This window comes from Cynara cardunculus (genome assembly GCF_001531365.2).
Source record: "Cynara cardunculus var. scolymus isolate 2C chromosome LG 5, CcrdV1, whole genome shotgun sequence".
Lineage (NCBI taxonomy): Eukaryota > Viridiplantae > Streptophyta > Magnoliopsida > Asterales > Asteraceae > Cynara > Cynara cardunculus.
Genome location: NC_037532.1, coordinates 26907082 through 26925877, shown reverse-complemented (window position 1 = coordinate 26925877; position 18796 = coordinate 26907082). Strand labels below are relative to the sequence as shown.

The following is an 18796-nucleotide window of genomic DNA, read 5'->3' as shown; positions in this document are numbered from 1 at the left end:
GGCTTAACCTTTTTGGCTATAATATAATTAAATTTTATAAAGAATAAATCTTTATTTGGTTTCATCTTTCTTATTGGAATTATTTTTTGTTTCAACAATCTGTAAGGTTTTATATCAAATGGACACCGGAAACTATCGTATTCTCAATCAAGACATGATGAAATTGGAAAAGTTTGACGGATCGAGTTATACTCGTTGGGCGAACAAAGTGAAATTTATGCTCATGGTGGTAAAACTCTACTATGTCTTGGACCCAAGCCTCCCTCCCATTCCCGAAGATCTGGTCCCTGAACCAGGAAAACAACCGGATCTTCAAAGAATTGCCGATCTAGAAAAGCTTAGAATGATCCGCAAGGAAAAGGAAACTCTTGCTTGTGGACACATTAAGAATGCTTTGTCAGATCGTCTATATGATATGTATTTCCCGATTACGTGCCCTAGAGAGTTGTGGAAAGCCTTGGAATTCAAATACAAGTCACAAGAAGATGGCACCAATATATATCTTGTGTCACAGTATTTGAGATTCCAAATGGTTGATGAAAAACTTTCTAGAGCAAGTGCATGAGCTCCATGTTTTAGTAAGCAAATTGAAAATGCTTTCTATTGTTATCCCTGAAATTTTCCAAGTAGGGGCAGTGATTGACAAATTGCCACCATCTTGGAAAGATTTTTCTAAAAGAATGATGCATAAAACCGAAGATTATTCTTTGGATGATTTACTAAACCACCTTCGTATTGAGGAAGAGGCACGTAATCGGGAAAGGAAAGGCAAGTCTGTGATGAATGCCAACAGCGTGCAGGCTAGAGGCAAGGGTTAGGGAAGGGCCGGAGGGCCAAACAGGAAGTGAAACTTGGGTCCACAAAAGAAGAGTTTCAAGAGATCTGGTAGTCAATCGAACCCGGGACAGAAGTTTAAGAGGTTCGGAAGATGTCACGTCTGCTGAGAGACGGGACACTATGCTCGGCAATGCAAGGACAGAAAGTCTGAACCCCCTGCTGCTAATTATGTTGAGGGGATTCAACACCTTGTGGCGAATCTTCACGTGAAAGAAATTGACATGATCTCTGAGGCCTCCACGAGAATTGTGGCTACAAGAGGTGGCTGGTACTTGGACTCTGGAGCCACTGTTCATGTTTGTGACTCCAGGTCCAAGTTTGCTGAATATGGACCAGTTAGAGATGGGAAGCAAGTGATAGTTGCGAAAAACGGCCGTGAGGATGTCGTTGGAATGGGTACCGTGTTACTGAAGTTCACTTCCGGCAAGACCGTCACTCTCCAAAATGTTCTTCACGTGCCTTCCATTAACAAGAACCTCGTCTCTGCAAGCAAACTCGATGAAAACGGGTTTGGAATAAATAAGAGGCTAGGAAGGTCGTGATTTACAAGAGGAATACATTTATTGGAAAGGGATACTACCAGCTGGGTATGTATCGCCTTAATCTGAGTGAAGATGGTTGTGAGGAGGTCGGAACGAGTGAATCAGTGGGAAGTAATGTGTTAGCCACGTCTGATAGTAATTCAAATTTTTTAATGTTTCCATGGTTGAAATTGATGTAATCCCGGATAATTTTAATAAATTTGCTTCTTTGGATTATTCTGTTTGTTCTATTTCTTTATGACATAAACGTCTTGCGCATACAAATGTAAAAAATATTGAAAAGATGCATAACAAAGGTTTAATCAAAATTGATAACAAAGATTTTGGAAAATGTGAAACTTGTGTAAAATCAAAGTTTACAAAAAAAACCTTTTCCTTCTGTTAAAAGGGACACATCAATTTTAGAGTTAATTCATTCATATATTTGTGAATTAAATGGAATACTTACCCGAAGAGGTAAAAGGTATTTCATAACTTTTTGTGATGACTTCAGTCGGCTTTTAAAAGTTTATTTGTTACACTTAAAAGATGAAGCTTTTGAAACTTTTAAACTCTATAAAGCTGAAGTAGAAAATCAACTTGAAAAAACGGATAAAAATACTTTGATCAGACAGAGGTGGTGAATATTTTAATAGAGAATTTGATACATTTTGTGAAGAGAATGGTATCAAACATGAACGAACCTCACCATTTACTCAACAAAATGGCTTGGCAGAACGAAAGAACCGAACCCTTGTTGAAATGGTCAACTGTATGTTGAACCAATCAGGGTTGCCTAACAATCTCTGGGGAGAAGCCCTGTTGACGGCTTGTCATATTCACAACCGAATCACTAGTCGTGTGATTCCAACCAGTCCATATGAGCTCTGGAAAGGTAGAAAACCAAATCTGAATTCTAAGGGTTTGGGTGTGTTGCATACTATAGAACTCCTGATCCAAAAAGATCTAAATTGGGAGCACGTGCTATTAAGAGCATATTCGTTGGATATGCAGTAAATAGCAAGGCTTATTGATTATTGAACAAAGAGTCAAGAGTTATAGTAGAATCCAGAGATGTGGAGTTCTTTGAAGATAGATTTTCAGAAGATGCTGAAAAATCAGAACCAACATTGGCCTCTAATCCCTCTTGTTCATCTCGTGCTAGTTCCAAAACCTCTATAGAGGCAGACGAACCACAAAGAAGTACAAGAGTGAGAAAAAAGAAAAATCTGGGAAATGACTTTTTCTCGTACTTGGTAGAAGGGACACAAAAGAAAGTGACGAGAGAGTTCATTTTCTCTATCAGTACTGAAGAGGATCCTAAGACATTTAAAGAGGCCATAACTTCAAGGGATGCTCCTATGTCGAAAGAAGCCATAAATGATGAGATGGACTCCATTTTGGGTAATGGAACTTGGGTGCTAGCAAATTTGCCAACAGGTGTGAAACCCATTGGTTCCAAGTGGATATTCAAAAGAAAGATGCACCCTGATGGTTCAATATCATCCTTCAAGGCTAGATTGGTGGCAAAAGGATATAGACAGAAAGAGGGTGTCGATTATTTCGACATCTATGCTCCAGTTGCTAGAATTAGTTCCATTCGAACTCTCATAGCAATTTCCGCCATAAAAGGACTGTATATTCACCAAATAGACGTGAAAATAGCTTTCTTGAATGGCTATTTAAACGAGGAGGTTTACATGGAGCAACCTAAAGGATTTGTAATACCCGGATAAGAGAATAAAGTGTGTAAACTTGTTAAATCTTTATACGGGCTAAAACAAGCTCCTAAACAGTGGCACGAAAGGTTTGATACGACTGTCACATCTTTCGGGTTCCGACATAATGGGGCCGACCGGTGCATCTACTCAAAATGCACGAGAGGGTACACTGTGGTAATCTGTCTTTATGTCGATGATATGTTGATCATCGGAACTAATCTAGATGGTATTCTTGAGACAAAAGGGTACTTATCCTCGAACTTTAAGATGAAAGATCTTGAAGAAGTAGATACCATCCTTGGGATAAAGATCAAAAGGTCAGCATCTCAAATCTCTCTATGTCAATCTCATTACATAGAGAAGATACTGACAAAGTTTCAACATTTGAATATAAAAGAGTTTAACACTCCGTTTGATTCAAGTGTGAAACTCGATAAAAATATTGGTAGAGTAGTGGCTCAACTAGAATATGCTAGTGCAATAGGATGCATGATGTATGCAATGCATTGCACTAGACCAGATATTGTTTTTGCTGTGAGTAGACTGAGTCAATATACGAGCAACCCGGGTTCAGATCATTGTAAAGCAATTGGCAGAGTATTGGGCTACTTGAAAAGAACCCAAGAACTAGAGTTGACATACTCTACGCATCCATGAATATTGGAGGGATATTCCGACGCCAGTTGGATAGATCACTCAAGTGATTCTAAATCCACAAGTGGGTGGATTTATACTCTTGTTGGAGGGGCGATTTCTTGGGAGAGCAAGAAACAAACGTGTATCGCCCATTCGACTATAGAAGCCGAATTCATAGCCCTAGCGGCAGCGGGCAAAGAGGCCGAATGGATTAGAGATCTGTTGACAGATATCCATTTATGGCATCGACCGACTCCCTCTATTCCTATGTATTGTGACAGTGAGGCCACACTTTCAAAAGTATATAATGTTGTATATAATGTGAAGTCGAGACACATAGGTCTCCGACACAACTACGTGAGACAACTTATTGACGATGGTACCATAAGTATTGTGTTTGTCAAGTCTTGTGGGAACTTGGCAGATCCACTAACCAAGCCTCTGACGAGAGACTTGGTAGGGTCAGCCACCAAAGACATGGGTCTGAAACCACATAGAATCAGTAAGTGATGGAAACCCAACTTGGATATAGTGCTCCTATCTACTAAGTTTAAAGGGTAACAACAAGTCACTTGACTGATAGAAGGTACTATCAAATGATAGATCCATGTAAGGTGAAAGATAGTACGGCGTTGTCGAGAACAATGATGAGTTAATCTCTTTACAAAGTTTAGAGGCATCTTAACAACGAAGATGTTATAGAACTTTGCGTATATAACTTAGAGGTGGTGTCGCCTCAAAAGAAGAGTAGTGGTTTCTCTTTGAGTAAGTCATGAAACAGGGTTTAGCGCATGGTCATATTAGCGCTCAATGAGAGAGCAAGGTGGATAGATGATGTGTATAGGTAAGCCGGAGTGGTCGCAAGATTCAAGGTTTAAATCCTAAGGATACCATTAGATTGATCCCTTCATGCATACTTACATTAAATAGGGTTTAATCTTAGTGACACCACTGTAACATTGTCTACCATGAATGTCAGGAAACTTTCCAACCTGGTGGGGGATTGTTGGAAATTTGTAGGTTGGAAGTTAACTTCCATCCCACATTGGTAGAAACTTGATCTCTAGAGCTTATAAAGCTTTCTCTAGAAGTGGGCTTTGAACATGTTGGTGGACTCATGGTGGGGGTCTTGAGTGGAAGGCCCAACACACACGCGCCCGCATGGCCGAGGACGCGGGCGCGGGATTCGCGAAGGTGGCGCGAGGAGGCACACTTTGCACTTCGCACGCCGCATCGGAGTAGAAGGAGCCTCGCTCCGAGTATCTTTTTAATAGAAATTCGTCAGGAGAATTATCAGTTTAATTTGGATAATTATTACTTTTAATTTGAAATTAATCCGGTTTTGACTTGGTTTTAGAGATAATGTTCGGTTGAGATTTTTTCTCACCATTATCTCTGATTTTAAGAGATAATCGTGGGTTTCATCTAGGGTTTCACCCAGTATAAATGCTGGGTTGAAGCCGTTTCAAGAAACACACACAAATACTGATTTCCTCTCTGACGAATATTGCTCCCGAGTTCTATTTCTCTCTACCGTTTTCTACATAAATCATGCTCTATATTCGTTGTGATCGCTGTTCATAAACGAATTGCCTATTGCATCAAATCTTGGGGCTTTGCGACTAGCAGACTCACAGCGTGTTAAGAGTGGTCGTATAAAACCTTAAAGGACAGGTTTTCCGTGCAATTTATCATCTGAATCGACAGAATATTAAACAGGTTGGTTTTATAATTTTCGCATTGTATTTAAATTTCCCGTTCACTAAATGAACACTCTGCTTCTACCTCTTTCTTTTGTTGAATCTATCGAGAATGATAGATTCAATCTGTATGAATTGGCACGTATTGAGGTTTTGGTGGGTCTAAATTCTAAAAGGCTTAACCTTTTTTGCTATAATATAATTAAATTTTATAAAGAATAAATCTTTATTTGGTTTCATCTTTCTTATTGGAATTATTTTTTGTTTCAACAATTTATCAGAACTACTTTAGGAATGTTTATGGTTGAAGACACAATCTTGAAAAACTTGTACTACATTTCGTAAAACTCTTTAAATATTACATTTACTTTAAAACCCCGGTCCGTATGCATAGCATTCCCAGGCCGGGCTGGACCTGAAATTTTCCAGAAAGGTGTAATCGGCCCTGGGCAGGGCTGGGCCGTGTTTGGCGATCTCGACTGGCTATGACCGGTTTCGGTCCTTAATCGATCCCTGGTCCTTCGCCACCTCTGTTCCAATTTGGAATAATAACACATCATACAAGTAAAGAATATGCAGAGAATGAAGAAGAAGAAAATAGCATAAAATAGATCACACACACACAATAAAATGGTGAAATTACAATTCATAGTCAAGATTGGTTCTAAATTTGAGAATCCTCATCACATCAACGGTGCTAATAATAACATATCATACCTACGTACAACACGCACAAGAGTCGGGGTCAAAACAGACCAAAACAAGCGAAAAAAGAACCCGATGGACACTTTCTTTCAAGATCACCAAACGTTATGGTCAAAAATCAAGCGACCCCATCGATGGAGGAAGCCCAGAAAGGTGGTGGTCTCTGCCATCGTTCCCAATTCTTTCACCTGAGTTTTGGCCGAATGATTCAACCTCTTGTTTTCCGAGTTGTTGTACGTCCTCGGGAGAAAGTATCTTGATGTACCAGACACTATTTACAAATGCCCTGCAAAAGAATCGAATAAACGAATCAGGAACAACTATGGTCGAAATCTAAGTTACTTATGTCTCATGAAAGCTGCATTATTTCATTTTGATACACAGTTAGAGAATATCTACATAACCGTTCAATAACGACATATTGAAGAAGAATCGGGTAAATTCAAATCCTCACAAGAAAGACATCTTGATGTCAACCAAACCAAACGTACACAATATATCCTACTTAAAGTAAGGTCTTTGGCCCAACGATACCTGATAACCCAACCTTTCTAAAGGTCCAAGGGTTCCAACCTCACCAAAGGTGAAGGCGTATGTGAGTTTCTTTTGCTGTATATAAATATTATATACGTCAAAAAAAGAGTAAGGTCTAGGGGTACGAGGGGTAGAGAGGTTGTATTGTGAAAGACCCCCAATTTGTGGAATTTTTTTACGAGTGTGAAAATAGATTTCTAAAAGTTAAAGTGCTTGAGACTTCATTAGTTATGTAAGAAGAGTTTACGAGAAGTAGAACAAGTACGTAAAACGGGAAAAAATCAAGATACCCAACAAACCAAACAATTACCCTCGAGGAGCAAATGGCAGCAGTTGATTTTGCTCATGAGACGGTTCGACATCGAGATCAATGGCTAGATACAAGATTTAAGGAAACAACTTGACTTAATTATCTAAAATACCCTTCAAGAAGCATATCCATTTAGCAATAGGAAGCAGCAATTTATGGAAACCCCAATTCAAGAAGCATCCAAATAAACTAAAAAAATGCAATTTTATGAAAACTCGATTCAAGAAGGATCCAAATAAGCAATAGAAAGTAGCAACTTTATGAAACCCCAATTCAAGAAGCATCCGAATAAGCAATAGAAAGCATTAATTTTATGTAAAACCAAATCAAGAATTATCCAAATAAGCAATAGAAAGCAGCAGCGAGGTACTTACTCCCAAGGGTCGTCTCCAAGGAGAAGCACATCGTTCTCCCTGTCAACGAATACAAGCTGCCAGCCTGATCTTTGAGGGTCTTCAAGCAAACCCTCGATCCCAAACATCTGACCCAGCTCCTCTCGCAGCTCATGGTAGCTGTTGAAGCGGGTGATGTCCAATGACCTCCCAACACACCCCGATTTGTAAACCTGCAAATACACACAAACATTGCCATATCACTTAACCCAAACTTCAACCCAAAAGTGTCACCAATTCGGTGGTTGCACCTTCACAAATGTCCGGTTACGGTTAGGTTGGTCAACTTGTCCTCCAGAGTGCAACAACTCAGAAGAGTCTTGCATGTAGCCAGCGTACGGCGAGTTCTGAAACCCAGAACCTGCTGAAGGCATGGTGGACAAATCAGTATCGATTGTAGGAAGCAGGAGCCCAGATGAGTCGATATTAATAGCACTAAATAGCGCATGATTCTGAGCATCCAAGCTTGAAGATTCCTGTTCAACACCAGCATCTTTCCCTTGATATGGAAGGACTGATGGTGAAGTTGAAGATGTCTTGACTTGTGATTGAGCGAACTTCGATACCCATGATTGCTGGTTCGACTGATGCTCGTTAAGCATTAGCTGACTGGTTCTTGAGAAATTTGAAAGGTTGCTGCTACTCCCTTCAGAACACAGTGAACCCAACATGTTTTGCATCAATGGGGCAACATTCGAAGTAAACTTAGGGTTCGAATCCATGAAATCTGTCTTTGGAAACATGGGAGAAGGAACGCTCGATTGCTGCCTTGCTTGAAGCTGCTCATTTTGCATCAGATATGTATCGGGATATGAATTATGCTGTTGTTGTTGTCCCTCTTGTGGCTGCAGTGATCTCGGCAAATTGTCCAACACTTGGGTTTGTCCATGCACAAACTGCTGAGGAATCGACTGCTGAGTTAAAAGAGGGCTATGGGTGCCCGAATGTTGAAGATATTGGACGGGTTGCTGAAATTGCAACAATTGCTGCTTCAGAGCATCTCCACTTCCGACACTCTGCAAACCTGCTGCCAGTACGGCTTGGTACTGCTGGTTGAGATTACTTTGGAGGAATGACGGATCTACCCTCTGCTGCATCCATGGAAACATGCCACTGGACTGAAAATTTAGAGAGTGGAGTGCTTGCTCACCAGTTTCACCTCTCAACCATGCCATCCCATTAACTGCATCATCTCTGCTGTCTGCAAGCACAAGACGAACATTGAAAAAGCAAAATAACAAATTAAACTCGAATTAGCTCAAACGTTTGACGTATACAACATTTGAACATCCACTGGTTCAAATGTTTTTCTCAAAGACTAGCAAAAAAATGGGTACCTTTTATGGCCAAAAGCCAATGTATAGCTAGAATGTAATGATTTAAGGCTGTAACGGGATCATGCAAGCTAGGACTTAATTAAAAGTTAATCTAGTTGAGTTCGCGCCAATTTTAGCAAACTTACAAGCCAAGCTAGACTCGGGTGAAGTATGACCTTTCCTTCTAAAAAGATCCAAGAAAAGTGTCGGTGGTTTTCTATATGAGAACAGCATGTCTGAAGTATGAGGTAAGGGGAATTTCATGTACACATTGGTGATTGTGAATCGAATGCACTCTAAACCTAAAGCTTTTAGTCATTATCGTCATCCTAAAGAAAGTCAAGTTCGACAACTACGCCTTGGAGTAAACCAGATTCAGGTTTGTTATAGGACCTGTTAGTGTCAGCTTAATTAAAAGGCATTTATATTGAATTATAATAGGAAGACCCCAAGAACATGTGAAAATACTTGATGGAAATAAAGAATTGTGTACTTATTGAAAGAATGCACTTACAAAAGCTCAAAAAGTTTCGTGACTTTGGTTATATGCATAATAAAAGGAAAAATACATATAATAAGAGGGATACCTTGAAAAGATGAAGCTCCAGGATACCAAGGTCGTTTCAACCGAAGGGGAAACAATGATGGGTACATAGGAAAGGTTGTCAGAGGTTCAATTTCCCATAGTGATACCCGTGGCTGCCTTTCACCTGCAGTTGACTCATCCCAACCAACCTACAGAAAAGGAGATTAAATAAATATGAAGTATGAACATGGCAGGTGATCAAAAAATACAAAACTACTTTGCTATGAGGATCAACAAATACAACTTAACTTCAAACTTGATTGATTTGTTTGACCAAAAGACAACACAATCACCATTATCAGCCAACAAGAATTTTAAATGAAGTCTTAAGATCTTGATGGGTAATTTTTAAATAAGAGGGCCATTCTTTGTTAGCGAGCGTAATAAGAGATTCGAAATAAAGACCAGGACTTTCAAGTAACAAGATAATAACAATTTTAAGAGACAAACTCCGGGTGAACCACTTTCCTCCTCTCTTCTTTTCTTCATTCGTTCATTCCCCTTTCAAAGACTGACTAAATAGGATCCAACTTCTGCTAGATTAAGTGACCATATATGTTCTATATTCCAAATTGATCATATTGCAACAATTATTCCATTTAGACATGCACCAACATATCAGTACACTCGTTGGTTTTTATGTCATAGACTTCAAGTGCACTTCAATTTAAACATCCTCTTTCTATTAAGATTGACTTGTATACAATGTTCATCAACAACCTTGGACGAAAAGGTATTGCACAAACGATCATTTTAAAAATAAATATCATTTTTTTCTTCTTTTCTTGGTTCTTCTATGTATTGTTGGCAAGGACGAAATAATTTTATTATCTTAGATCTAGTCACTGACTCACATGGACCAGTACTATATTTAACTCTTAAGTACCGTAAAAGTAGTGCAGTCTGCAATTCGTCACATGTCAAACAATTTTAAAGATAAAGTTGTTATATTTAAATAGTTGGATAGTAGGCTTTGCATTAGCCGGCCGCGTCTTGTTTACAACCTTACTAGATTATCAAGCACCATCTAATCGGTGTTTGTTTTTTCCAAAGAATTAACCGATATTATATTCTATTGGCAGAAAATAATATATTACGTAACAAGAGGCAGGAGTAAAACCAGACGTAAAATCGGCCACTCCAACTAGACCTAATGGTTTCCAGAATATATATTACCCAACGATTATGGGCTCGATAATATTTAAGACAACCACATTCGATAATCTGGTATTTAGATTTGTGCCCGTTCAACAATAACTGAATACAAGCTCAGATATTGCTATATTTACTTGACTAAATAAATATCCAACTGACTGTATACCAGACGAATTACACAAAAAAAAGTCATAATACAAATTTAATTACATATGATATAATAATCTTTGTGTACACTATTATAATCATGTCTACCACCAATGTAAATAATTAATGTATCTATATAACATAAACACAGTTACATATATAACAGAAGGCATTCATATCATTAGTCAATTGATTCTTGATTCTGATATGTTGAGATTTGATCTTTTATTCAGTTGGCATTTCTTTGATCCCTAACTCAAACCCACATAGCTTGCGTGTAAATATGATCAAATAATTGGACCACTACATATAAAGACAACAATTATGATCATCACAAACAATTTTAAGCTAGCGTCATGATAACAAAATATATATATCCTTGCCACCACAAGACCTTCTCAAAAGAACTATCACGATGAGGCACTACAAAAGCATTTATTTTTCATAATAAGTCAAGCTATCTAAGAATATCATGCAATCTAACATTCCATGAAACCCACCACTTATCATACAACTATGGGTATAAACAGATGTTAATAATATCGAATGCACTTGTTTCATGTCCACGTTTGATTAACAATTTGCATCAACTTGTAACTGATATTATATTCAAATGTCATATTCATGTCCGTATTCGGCATATGTTAAATAAATTCAGATACATCCGTATCCATTTCTACTTATAGAAAAATCTGGAATTCTGGATTTGATGACGCATTTGCATTTTGTATCTGTATACCTAAAACCTATGAAATTTTATAAAGGATGTGATAAAGAATCTGTTAAACAACGACTAAATTAAAAAGGACCAAGAATTTCATCAAAAACCCAAAACATATTCGTTCATACGATAAAGATTTTAGACCTCCTCAAGTCAAACATCCAATCTAACACACCTTTTTGCAATGAGTTTGTACATCACCCTTTGTTGGTTCTTAAATATGACCTACTTTTACATGGTCTTAGATTATAGGCATGTGGAATGGTAGAACATATGTTTGTTATGAACTATTGATAATTTGATATAACAGTTTTTGTATGTTTGTGTGTATATATACTAGTTGTGTACCCGCGCAATGCGGCGGAAGCCGTGAATTTTAACGATTTTGAAGTTTTACTGGTTTTATTAGAGAAGATTTAACAATGATATAAGTTACAATTGGTCTTTACATATTAATACAATTTGAATAAATAAGAGTTATGGTTCCAATTACAGTCTATCGATGAAAAAAATTGTATGACAATTTAAAATTCAATATATTTAAAATCCAACATATTTAAACGACTCCAAAAATGTGTTCGATTTACACCAAGAGCAAAGAATCAAAAGATCGAGAGCAAGACCGAGAGTTTTAGAGCAATTGAAAGAGAGATGAATGAAAGAACTTTTAATAACTCATGGTGAATTTGAGTTTGAATCTCACCTTGGGGATGAGGAGAAGACATAGAGGTATGAGAGGGTGAAGGCATGAATGAAAGGTGTCAAAAGTATCTTGGGAACATGAAAAGGAAAGGTAATAATGTGAATTGGTAACTTGTACTATATGTTATTTTAATTGTAGATTAAGAGATTTTAAGACTGAATGCTTAAAATAGTAGTACTTAATGCATTATAAGTTGTTTTTAAGACTTTTAAGACTTTGTGCATAAATGTATAGTACTTTGTGCATTAAAAATTGTTTTTAAGACTTTTGATATATCTAGTTTATAAGGTAGTATAGATTTATATATTGGGTGAGATCAGGGTAGAACCTCAAAAACGAAGAACCAAAGAACCACGATAAAAAGAATGAAAAATTATATCAATATTATATATATTTGGTGTATTTTTTTTTTTGCTCCAATATTTGTTATAATCCGCTGATTTTTTATTAAAACAAGTAGTGCAGATATTTTTATTGGTAAAAATTGTTCTAACCACATGCGTTGGCCCATCCTAATCTAACGGTTTGGATGGGTTCTTCGGTTCTTTTCTTAGGGTTCTCCCCAAATCTTCTCTCTCTCTCTCTCTCTATATATATATATATATAAATATATATATATATACATATATATATATAATATAAGTATATGATTTTTCTTCTTAATGAATTTAAATTGTTTAATGTCATTGCCATATTGAGTAATAGTAGAAAACATATTTGTATATATAATTATATATTTATGTATATGATATACATACTTGCCGGCGGCCGCCATAAGCCACACCTCGAAAAACGATGTAGCCTCATCATGGCTCCCAAGGTTCAAGTCTTGACCTTGCAGCCCATGCCTCACGCCATTTAGAACCTTGGATTGTTCATACAATATCATGTGTACTCTTATAGGCTAGGTCATCTAAAATGATTCTTACTACTTAGAGTGGCCCCTTTGGTCAAGACCTTGGACAATACTTTTAGACGATATTTCTATATCTCTCTGATTTTGCAAAATTCAAACACTTCTGCACTTATTCTATCATATCATCAACTGGAGCTAAACCATACAAGTTGTTCCTTAAGGGGCTGTTTGGTTGGTTTACCATTAAGTCATGTATGGATGAAGCTGCGTGTGTGGATTAATCTGTCTGTATAGATCAAGGTTTTTGTTTGGGAGGGTTTTTCCGTGGATGGAAGAAGCATGTTTTTTAATTGGGAGGGGCATGTTTGGAAAAAAAAATTGGCTTTCTGCATTAAGCTCCAACTATAAAGCTTGCTGAATAAGCCACTTTCTATATCATTAAGCCACTACAAACAGTCATGTATAGCTGACTGAATAAGCTGTGAGTCCCATTAAGCTTGTTAAGCTGCTAACAAACAGGCCGTAACTTATGCAAGGGTACATGTCGACTACACATCCATGTCTACAATTCAATCTTCAGCCACTACCTCTTCCTCATTTGAGCACGCGGAACTCTGCTTTATTGATTGTTCCAATTTTGTGAGATTGTAAATAATTTATACCCTACAGCATGTTACTCTTATCATGCATCCATTAGTTGTAGAGAAATCTAAACATGCATGAATTATTTTTTTAAATAATGCCTTTTAAACAGCTTCAATCCACCAAACCTACAACCGATAGTCAATTGGGCCATTGCTTATCAAGAGCAGTAATAGGTGGAGGGGCCAAACTTAACTAAAAAGAAGACCAAACAAATAAAACATTGGAAATCTCAAACCCCAGGAGATGCAGGTCCACACAAAAGAAAGTATTATGGCAATGGGAACATAAAAACAAGTAAAAAACACAAGAACACGCGTCAAACTTTATCACATATTGCTCCAAATTCAACTAGTATGGGAATGTAAAAACTTAGCTATTAGGCGACCCAGAATTGAATATTTCCTCTCCACAGAATTCAAATTAGAAGCTGAAGCCACGGACGCTTAGAGGAATTTAGGGAAGAAGCCACCACATCAACATTTGTCACATATTGCTCAATTTCAACTATTTATATCACATTGACGAATGATAACAAGCATCGAATAAAGGATTAATAAGAAAGAAGCAACAACATCAATCACCATCATATATTTGTTTAAAGTTGAATAAGCAATCTCACATAGAAAGTTACAGGATTGATTTGTTTTGCTTTGGTTTATGTAGAAAGATACAGGGCGTTAAACAACACAACATAAATCAGCATTCAGGATTGAAGTACTAAAAACTGGAATTAGGGACATGATAAATGAAACTAAGTGGTAATTTTGCTGTCTTTCAAGGCATAAAAAGCCAAAAACATATCTTTCCTATTCCGAAGGAAAAGGACCGTATAGTTAACACTACGAATGTCAGACCCCCCCCCCCAAAAAATAAGACCACCAGTTCACAAGATATTTATCACATATAATGCCAATCTCTCTTCCCCACACCAATCGCTCTGTGGCATAGTTTCCTATTAATGTCTATATACCAGTAATCATCATGTTCTATGATTTTATTTAAGGGTTGTGGGTCAACTGTTAATCATCATACTAGTGCTACTAGCAGTTGATTCAGTATTGCCAGCATTTCAAGAAATCAAATGGCAAGGAAAACAAATATGATGCATAAAATGCATCAACTCAAAAGTCAAAATGCCCACAAAACATGCACAAATGTAAGCAACTTAAAGATGCACTAGAACTTGATTAACATTGTACTACGTAAGTTCATTGATTCAAGATTTATAGTTAAATTTCCCCAGACAACGAAAACTATGTAATCAACTGGGACCATTAATTACGTTTTCTTTAAAATAAAATAATTTAGACCATTTTGATCTTATACTTTGAAAGTTAACATTCATAAGCTGTAATCACCATTTCCAATTCCAGAAAGACGATATGTTTTATGTCTTAATTGATCTTCTTGTAAATAGCATGACACGTGTGTAAAGATTGTGTTAGCTTGTAGGATACGATTTATTAGATTAAGCAGCAATGAACAGCTATCCTTGTGTTTAACATCATATAACCAAAGCAATAAATATCACCTTACATGATCCCTAGTAGATGGAAAATAAAGCCACCATAAAGCTGATATAAATAAGTGAAACTAAAAGGATTTACCTTCACAGATCGCCAGTGAGAATTGGGCCAGCGAGTAGGATCTAAATCACCAATGCCAGTAATTGTGCCCATGTATCTGGATTATGGGAATGTTCCCAGGTCAAATAACAAAGCATTAAAAGCAAGTGGCACACCGACTGACGCTAATGACATTCAATGTCATATCATGTCTCCTCAGATAAAGTTTATGTATGTTGCTGTGTCAAATGACTAAGCAAATGTTCATATGGGTATAAGAATCAGCTACGATACCTGCGTACGCTTGATTCTTCAGTTTCAAAAAGCATACGGAAACGCATCCCAACTGAAACACGGGTGTGATACACAGCTTTGACATATTTTGAAAGGGGTATGACAAACTCGGATGGGCTCGCCCTGAATGCAATTACATTTGTAAGAATAAGCCAAAGATCATATTGAATAACAAAATGTATATGTTTCTATATATGTCAATTGCACCTTGGATTATAGAATATCGTGAAGCAGCTACTGGTTGCAGCTGCATGAGCTGCAGCTGCGAGAAGGCCAATATGCATACTATCACTTGACAGAACAGATGATGGCATTACAGTTTGTGGGCGAGTAGCACGACGGATTCCCAGGAGGAGCTGATTTTTCTCATTCCTAATTTTGAACAAAATGTCAGGCAGTTCTAGAAGGAACTAGCCAAGTGCATGTCAATGTGCAATATCAATTAGAAAATACCAGATAAAAAGTACAGAATCTCCAGCAACAAGTCTCTTTGCGCTAACAAACACGCTCCACCCTGTAGTAAGAAGATGGCGTTTGGGCTGCCCTGTATATGAAGAAGAATACATGTAACATCACCTGAAGAATATCAATATCTACATCTTCTGAAACGTTGTTCATACACATGCTAAAGCAAGTACAACTAAAACCAGGACATCTTTAAAGAAATCTACCAGGGAAACAACAAAGTTTCAACTTTTAACCAAGAGACAGTCCCAAGACAAGTTTAAGTTTTTAAACCTCACAATCTACAAGAAACACAAAGAAAAAACAGAAACAAGAACAAGAAATATAGGTGAGAAACAATAAGATCCCTATGAACATTGTATACTTTTCAAAGTTGGCTTGAAGAATAAGTAGGAGTATCCAACATGACAATGTTTGATTATCAGGATCAAATTGACCATTTGTTCCTTCTTTTTCTTAATAGTGAAATTTTATTGATAACTTTAACATGCTAAACAAATATGAACCAACCAAACGACACAATTATCAAGAGTCTGGGCACCAAAGAACAAAACTGATCCAACAACATTACGGCCCAAAATAAATACTATCTGGAAGCTGAGATGCTGGTACCAAACCACAAGCTTGTCCTCCAAACCATCAAACCATATGGATAACCCAAATACATTATTTAACAAACATGAAATTCCTGTCCCAGAGTAATCTAACATACATTGCAAGACATTCTACAACCCACAAACAGTAGGTATCCTGTGAATAATGAGAAGGGCTTCAAAACCTACCCCGGAAAATATGCCTGAACTTCCATTCAACATCATGGAGATCCCTTGCTATAAGTTCCTGTGCAGGTGGCTGCTGAGAGAAATCCTGAAGGAGCAAAGAAAGAACATATTTTGATCCAGCAATCCACCAGCCTTCTAAGTATAAGCATAGGATAGAACCAGCATTACCAGCGGAGGGAAAACTTTTTCAGCAGCACGCCTAGGGACAGAGAATCCTCCATGGGTACTTGTGTCACTAGCTGTTAATGTCTTGCAGAAGTAATTTGTTGGTTGTCTACTCGGAATACCCAACTCAACAGGAAGAAAAGTATCCTTCTGCTCTTGCTGAGAATATTACACAAAAGTATATGACTCAATCGTAATGCAATTTTCCTAATGGTGTATAAAACCACATTGCAACTTTAACCAAAGATTACCGGTGTCAACGGCTGCAATGTCATTTGAGCATACACTTCATCCGTTTCAACATCTGCCTGAAATTGCAAAAATAATCAGTCTGCTTTTAACCTGTAAATTATACATACAAGTAAGCCAAAATCTAAGAAACATATATTCGAGGGTATCAACCCACATGCATTGTAACATTGTGGAGTTGGCAGATCAATTGGGGAGGTAGGCTTGGATAATTGGGTATGTGAGCATCAACTTCTTTATTTGTTGTGGCAGCAACCTGGGTTCCATTTGAAAATCAGATTGGTTAGTGGTTAAATATACACAATGGGATAATGCAAATTGGGAACATTATTAAATGAGAAGCTGCAAATCAAGTGAACAAGGACCTGTTCACTATGACCCTGAGGGAAATAGATTACTCGAGCGCCTACTGTCGGTAACGAAACAAGAGGGCCTGCGCAAGCATGCCATAGCTCCGAATTCAAGCATTTCTTTTCTCCTTTTTCATAAGTGATATAAACAAACAATCAATAAATTAGTCCACCAGCATCATGTTTAGCTTAAAATACTTGATTAATACAGAATAACACACGACCATTGACATAAAGAATGTATACAAAACATGGAAAGTCTACAATATACAAGTAAGAAGAATCCATGAAAAGGACACCACATGTAAAGTCAGATTGGAAAAAGTCAAAAACTTAAACTTAAACAAAAACAAAAAAAAGGTTGGAAGGAGATACCTTCTTGAGGCTGCTGACCAGACCCTGATGTTGAAAGCTTCATATTTTTATCTAATTGTTAACTTATTATATCTGTATTTTTAATTTAATTTTATAAGCATGAGCTACACAAATCCTCACTGCAGCTTCTTGGGGGTCAACTTGGAGCTTGTATAGCTTAAAGATCGTCGAATTGTAAACCCCTCAACTGCTGAATTAACATTTCCCTCTTCTTTTCCTATCAGCTCAATCTCTTCTTCCTCACTCTAAAACACCTAATTTTCACATGCATTATTCCATAACCGAACCTTGCACCCATAATTAAAAAAGCCACACCCAGAAAAGAGAAAAGAGTAGAGTGACAAAGAAAACCCTAACCCAACTCGGAAAACCACTGGTTGTTCTGAAACACCGCCATGAATTACTTTACTCGGATCGGTATTGAAGTTAATAAAAAAATACTAAAAAGAAAAGAAGGAATGACGCATGGGAGGTGTTATATAGGGCATCCGACCGACCGTAGTCTCCCTGAAGAACAGTAGAGAGAGAGAGAGAAAAGAAATGGGGAGTTTTGAGAGATTGATAATGGAGGAACATGGGATCAGAGCCGTAGGGAGATCCGTACCTGGAGATCAAGACCGTTGATATATAGAGAGTGAGATGACAGGAAGCATGTGCCACCATCCTTCAGTGGTCGTTGTCAGAGTACGGACCTTCGAATTATAAAAATGGCGTAAAATCAAATTCCCATTTTGCACAGAGAGAGAGAGAAAGAGAAAGCGTGTAATCAATGGAGAGAGATTTTCATATTTTGTTTTTAAAAGTTACATGCATACTTATTTCTATTCAAATCAAATGTTTAACTCTTAATTTTCAGGTTATAACCTTTAAAAAAAGGATAGTGCAAAATAAAGTTGCATATACATTAAATTCTAGTTGACACGGTGTCAAAAGAACATAGATTGGTTCAAGTTTGGTAACCATGGATATCTATGATCAACTTACATGTACTGACGGGTTCTAATTCCTGGCAATCATGAATGACCTAGATTCATTGCTCTCTGTGCAAAATGGCTGCAAGCGTTTT

The 18796-nt window shown here is 37.3% G+C and overlaps 1 protein-coding gene across 1 annotated transcript; it reads right to left on the bottom strand.

Annotated features, from left to right (window-relative positions):
* Positions 1–6014: 6014 nt before the first annotated feature.
* LOC112512376 (auxin response factor 8) lies at positions 6015–18400 on the bottom strand. The gene is made up of 14 exons (XM_025118305.1): positions 17731–18400; positions 17371–17483; positions 17163–17261; positions 17008–17064; positions 16760–16915; positions 16592–16676; positions 15798–15888; positions 15552–15716; positions 15345–15467; positions 15093–15168; positions 9260–9407; positions 7608–8557; positions 7339–7529; positions 6015–6406 (listed from the first exon to the last, which is right to left on the bottom strand). Exons 1-14 carry the CDS (start codon positions 17771–17773, stop codon positions 6232–6234), a joined length of 2472 nt encoding a protein of 823 aa, XP_024974073.1. The 5' UTR covers positions 17774–18400; the 3' UTR covers positions 6015–6231.
* Between the last annotated feature and the right edge of the window lie 396 nt (positions 18401–18796).